The 6218-nt window shown below is 38.6% G+C and overlaps 1 protein-coding gene across 1 annotated transcript; it reads left to right on the top strand.

The window, feature by feature from the left end:
* Window positions 1–583: 583 nt before the first annotated feature.
* HRG_09275 (heterokaryon incompatibility protein (HET) domain-containing protein) lies at window positions 584–1700 on the top strand (the record flags this gene model as incomplete). The annotated part of the gene is made up of 2 exons (XM_044867746.1): window positions 584–1433; window positions 1624–1700. 2 exons carry the CDS (start codon window positions 584–586, stop codon window positions 1698–1700), a joined length of 927 nt encoding a protein of 308 aa, XP_044717006.1.
* Between the last annotated feature and the right edge of the window lie 4518 nt (window positions 1701–6218).

The raw sequence follows: 6218 nt of genomic DNA on the forward strand, positions 1-6218 counted from the left end.
CTTTAAGAGGCTTCCGGATCAACCAGTCGGCCTGGTCGTTATTAGTTTATCATATTCCGTCTCTCTCAGTACTGGGGTCAGCAGCTCCTGCTCAACCGTGTAGCAGCATCTATGTTGTTAAGGCTTCTAGACAATGCCGGCAAACCTGGTGAGGACTCCGTGTCTCCCTCCGCCTTCGAGGAATAGCCCTAGCTAACCGCACTTGGCTGGAGTCTTATAGGCCCACATAGAGCATTCCTCGACAAGCTCCGTGTCCGACTTCGAAGAGCTGGGATTTCGGGCGGATAAGGTCTTCTCGCATCGAAATTTACAAGACCACACCAGTCCTTTAGGGGGCAATTTCGAGACAGCGTACAGAGATGGCTTGACTGGTCCGACGGGCCCAGCAAACTTTCCGGCTCGTCTTGTTGGGACAGATGGTGTTACATTTTTGACAAGCAGTCCCTGCCCGGAGTACGTCGTAGTCTCGTATACCTGGGGTCGATGGAAACACCGTACTAGAGAGCTGGATTCTCCCGTCCAAGGCGGTCACTGGATGGTCCCTGCAAACAAGCTATTTTCGCGAGCAGACCTCGACAGTGCGATGCGAAACGTTGCCGGCAACACAAACATGTGGGTAGACGTCCTTTGCATTCCCCAGGAAGACTCCGATCCGGAAAAGGCCATCGAGATCGGAAAGCAAAGCCATATATTTAAGTCGGCATCACGTGCAGCTGTCTGGCTCTGCTCTGGAGGGGACGAAGCTTTTATTGACATCTGTTCCTCTGTCCCCGAAGAGGTACACATGATTCCTCCAGACGCCTTGGCACTTAACAAGCCGGAAAACATTGCCGAAGCTCGCCGGCGCTTGGCTTTGGTTGCAGAGTTTCCCCTTTTAGTCCCCTGGACAACTTCTCTGTGGACATTGCAAGAGGCTGCTCTTCGTCCGGATGCCGTCTTCTATGGCAAGTTGGGGATTCCCCTCCGCCACCGAGAGACCGGAAATCCCTTGACAATTAGGCATCTAACACGGACATTGTCACAAATCCATGACATCCTTTACTTCCTCTTTCTCCCCGGCCGTGGTCTACCACAAGGAATTCTCGACAAGCCCGAAGCTTGGGACATGTGCGAGGGGGACGTTTCTTTGGTTTTCCAAGCGCTGGACGCTGTCAACGTCATCTCTTTGCACAAGCTGGCGAACATGAATGCTTCGGAGCTGCTTCTGGCCTCGAATCATCGGAAAAGCACACGGCAGCACGATCGCGTTTATGGCATCATGGGGGCCATAGGTGGTGTCACGGTCCCTGTTGACTACAAGGCGGATGCTGATAAAGTCATGGATGCATTCATGGTCGAGCTTCATAATCGAGTTCCCGCCGAGATGCAAGCATTTTATCGCTCTGGGAATGCTTCCGTGAACGGGAGGAAATGGGCCGTTGACGAAGATGCCGGTATGTTGACCTTGGTCCGGCAGCTGCTTCCTCCTCGAAGGAAGCTTTTTCGACAAGTTGCACACACCGGGCACCTCGTTATTGAAGAAGTCGTGTATATCTCTCAAAGGGGGGTGGAAGAAATCACGACGAGGGCCTTGACACAATCTATGCTTGCTGCACTGGACCTGCAAGCACTCTCGCGGATTAGCGACGGTGCCCGGTCTCATTCGGACAAAGTGGGATCAGTGGGGAGTATTTCTGTTTCAAACTTTTGTTTACTTTTGAGACATATCCTATCTAAATATCACATGGCGCTAATTCCCCTCGGCTCCATTGGCGGCATGCAAGGACGAGGATGGAATTATATGTATCTCCTAATCGGGTCCCAAGACATGCCCAGGGCCACATTAGAAGGTCCCTGTCATGTTTTTCAGCGCTTGGGAGCTCTTTTGCTGGGGGACGAGCTGTCATCGGACATGCCTACCCGGGGAACATTTCTCTTATCGTAATTTAAACATAAATTAGTTAAGTTGTCCTATTATCTAGGGCTTCTGCTACTCTTTTACCGGCAACCTAATAATAGGCTATATGCCTATATATTAGCCGCTATAAAATAGGTTTTTTTTATTACTCGTATATAGCCTTTAGGGCTATAGCGAGGCTAATAGGGGCCTAGGCCCTTATTAGTAGTCCTAGCTAGCTATAGAGCCCCGGGGCTTATAACTATTTAGGGAAGGGGTAGCTATAAAGGCAAAGATAAAGGAAAGGTTAGTCTAGCTCCTCCCGCGCGGTGTTTTTCCCCTTAAGGGCCCTAGGGCCCCTAGGTTACTCCTTTTTAAGCTACTTAGCCGTTCCTATCTCTATCTTAGCTAAGAAGGTTAGAAGGGCTTCCCTTCCTTTCTTAGAGCTATAGAAATAAGGTAGGCTAAGGGCCCCCTTCGATCTCTTAAAGGTCTAGTAAAGGTCCTCTCTTTCCCTCCTATAGTTTAGGTACCTTAGGATAAGGTACCTAGCTATATACCTTCCTTAGCTATAACGGGAGTCGTCCTAGTCTACCTTATTAGTCTTTTTTAGGAAGGAAAATAAGAAGCTAGCCCTAAAAAGGAGCTAGTAAAAGGCTAAAAGGGACGGCTTAGGCCTCCTTATAAGGTCCTTATCTAGGCTAAAGGCTAAGCGGGGGGTCTTTTAAATAGATATATAGTACTTACCTAGGCCCTTAGCCCTAAGGCCTTTAGCTACCTCGGCGGCTTAAAGGCCCTTTTAATAGTTCTTAGTAGCTTACTAGACCTTTCTTTATAAGTAGCTAATAAAGACTAAAGGGGTCCCTTAAGTAGGGACCCTTAAACCCCTCTTAGCTAGCTAGTTAGCTAGCTTATTACTAAAAACCCCTAGGTAGCTAAGGTACTAATATAGCTATATATTATAAAAGGCTTCTAAGCTAAAAAGGAGCCTTTTAATATATATAGCTAGGTTTAAGAAACCTATAACCTTCCTTATAGCGGTTTAGCTATCTATAAAGATATAGGCCTTTATAGAAGGGTTAAGGGGGCTAAGCTTTTAAGGCTAGGGCCTCTTAGTTAAGTCCTTTAAGACCTTTAATATTATAAATAGCTTTATATTAGCTACTTTAATTAAGGGCCCTAGGTTCTTATAGTATACTTTAATAGGCCTATTTTCTAAGCTTATTTTATAAAAGAAGTAAGCGTTAGTTTTTATAAGGGACCTATTAAGGCACCCCTTAAAGCTATTAGTATAAAAGGCTAAGGGCTATAGCTTAAAGTCTTTTAAGTTAGCTAGGCTAGCTAAGAGGCGTTAGTACTACTTCTTAGCTAAGGGCTTAAGGGCCTTTATTATCTTAATAAAGGCCTTAGGCTTTAAGGCCTATAAGGGCTCTTAGCTAGCTTTCCTTCTTTTTAAGTTATAATTAAGCCTTATAATAGCTACTAAGCCTTTAAGGAAGTAAAATAGCTATATATAAAGCTTAATATAGCTTAAGGCTCTTAAGTTAAAGCTTAAGTTAGTAAGGTTATCTTATATAGCTAGGTTATAAGCTTGCCTTATAAGGTAACTAGGTAAGAAGTATAAGGTTTAAAGAGCGTAGGAGAGGTATACTCTTTTAAATTATACCTTTAGTAGTAGTAGGGCTACTTTAGCTTTTAAAGCTTTAATAAGGGATCTTTTAAAAGCCCTTAAGACCTTTTAAAGAGCTTAGTTTAAAAGCCTTTAAAGAGGCTTTATAAGGGTCTTAGGGGTTATAGGCCCCTTATACTAAAGTTAGGCTTTATAGTTTACTATAAAGGTTACGTTAGCTTAATAGAGCTACTTAAAGGCTTTAAATAATAGGCCTCTTTATATAAAGGTTAAGTAAGATAGCTCTTTAAAAGTAGCTTATATAAAAGCTACTATCTTTTTAATATATTATTTAAATAGGAGCTTAGAATTAAAGAAGACCCCTAGCTACTATACTAAGGGCTTTACCTAGAAAAATAGGCCTCTTATTATTATACCCTTTAAAATAAGCTGCCTTTACCTACTAAAGTAAATAAGTTATATCTTATAAGGGTTAAAGTAGACCCCTTAGTCCTTAGCTTATTTAAATATATTAATAGCTATAGTTTCTAGCTACTAAACGTTCTTCTTAGCTAAGGTTAATATTATAAAGATATTAAAGTTATTTATATAAGATAGCTAGTACCTTTTTACTACTAGTATTACTCTTATATATAAAAGGAATAAAATAAGGCTAATAAGGGACCCTTAGGGTACCCTTATTACTAGGTTTATAAAGGGCTAGACTTACCCTTTAAAGGCTAGCTAGATCTTCCTTTTTATAAGAAAGTAGTCTACCTAGCTTATAAGGGCCTTAGGGAGGTTTAATTCCCTTAGGATCCTTATAAGGTATTTCTTTAATATAAAGTTAAAGACGCCCTTTATATTTAATAAGAAGGTCTTAGTAATAGCCTTCTTATTAAGTTCCTATTTCTTTTAGATATAATATAAAAGAAGGAAGGCTATATTAATAGCTAACTATTATTTTCGTCCCCTTAGCTATATAAGGTTTAAAAGCCTAGCTATATTAGCTAAATAGCTTAGCTAGGTAGTATATACCTTTTTAAGGACCTTAAATAGTTAAGTAGACTTATAACCTTATAGGCCTTAGGGATAGTATAGTCTTACTTATTTTACTTAAAGAGTATAATTCTTATAGCTTCTTTTTATACCTTAAGGTAGTATCTTTAGTTAAATAGGGCTTTATAGGCCCTATTAAAGACTATAAGGATAGCTTTATATATATATTAAATAAGAAGGAAGCTAAGGAAGTTTAAGCTAAGGGCTTTATTATTAAAAGAGCTAAAAATAGCCCTCTTAATCTTAGGGTCCTTTAGCTTTAGCTAGTCCTACTTAGCTATACCCTTACTACTTATATAGCTTAGAACCCTTTCTTTTTCTAAGCTTTAAGGGGGGCTAGGAAGGGCTAAGGGGGCTAAGGCTAAGGTCTAAGGTTAAAAAGAAGGTCGTTAAGAAGGCCTTATATTTTTCTATAAAAGTATTAGCTTTTACCTCTATCCCTTCTTTTATATATAAAATACTAAGGAGGGTAAGGTTAGCTTTAGCTTTAGTATAAGAAAAAGCTATAAAGATATCTTTTCTTATTACTTTTATTAAGAAGCTCTATTAGTATTACTTTTTAGTAGCTTTAATAATATACTTATAGCTATTATAGGCCTTTATAAAGCTCTTTTAGCTCTCCTTATCTTAAGCTAGCTTATAAGCTTATTAGGCTAAGCTTAGGGCTTTATAAAAAAAGGTTAGCTTATTAATCTATTAAGGCTTAGATCTTTTATAGGGCCTCTTTTTTAGTATCGCTATATTTAAGGCCTTTATAAAGGTTCTTATTAAAATAAAAGCTATCTCTTTTAAGTTATCTCTTTTTTTAGCTCTCTTTATAGCTATAAGGAGGTCTTATTCTTTTTTAGCTAAGTATTTTAAAAAGACCTTTTAGTTTACTTTCCTATAATTATAAGTAGTTAGCCTAGCTAGTAAGGGCCTATTAAGGCCCTTAAAGCTAGCTTTAAAGGCTATAGGCTTATAGTCTAAGCCTATAGCCTTTAGGAAGTAAAAGTTAGCTTAGGTTAACTACTTAAAAGGGCTATAAAAAGTAAGGTCTATAACTAAGGCCTCTTTTAAGCCTTTCCTTTAATAAGTGCTTTTTATAGCTACCTTAAGGTTTATTAATAAGGAAGCTTTATAGTAGTTAAGCTAGCTAATAAGGGCTTTTACTTTATAGGCCTTAAAGGGTTTTATAAAAAGGTTTTAATAAAGGTAGTATAAGTTAAAGTCCCTTACTAATAAGAAAGGCTATTATAAGAGCTAGGCTATTAATAATAGCCTTTTTATTATAAGGGGCCCTTTTTAGCCTTAGCTAGCTAAGGCCCTTTTAACCTCTTTTTTATTATATAGGTTAATAAGAGTAAGTAGCTTAGTACTTTAATAGGTAAGATTATACCTTTATAGATATTAACCTATTAAAGGAATAAAACCCTTAGTACTCTTTATCTAACTTACTTTTAAGTATACTTAAAGGCTTTATAAAGACCTTAATTATTTAATAAAGTATCTTCTTTAATTATAGTTAATTTAAAATTTTTTTTTTCCCTTTTAAAGTAAAGGCCGCTAGTTACGCGACTTTATTAAAGGTAAAGAGGTATAAAGTAAAGAAATCTCTAAGACTTATATTAATAACCTAAGACCCTTAAAGCTATATATAGGACCGATAATTAAATAATTATATAGTTAATTACT

The sequence above is a fragment of the Hirsutella rhossiliensis genome, assembly GCF_020360975.1.
Source record: "Hirsutella rhossiliensis strain HR02 chromosome Unknown scaffold00012, whole genome shotgun sequence".
Classification (NCBI taxonomy): Eukaryota; Fungi; Ascomycota; class Sordariomycetes; order Hypocreales; family Ophiocordycipitaceae; genus Hirsutella; species Hirsutella rhossiliensis.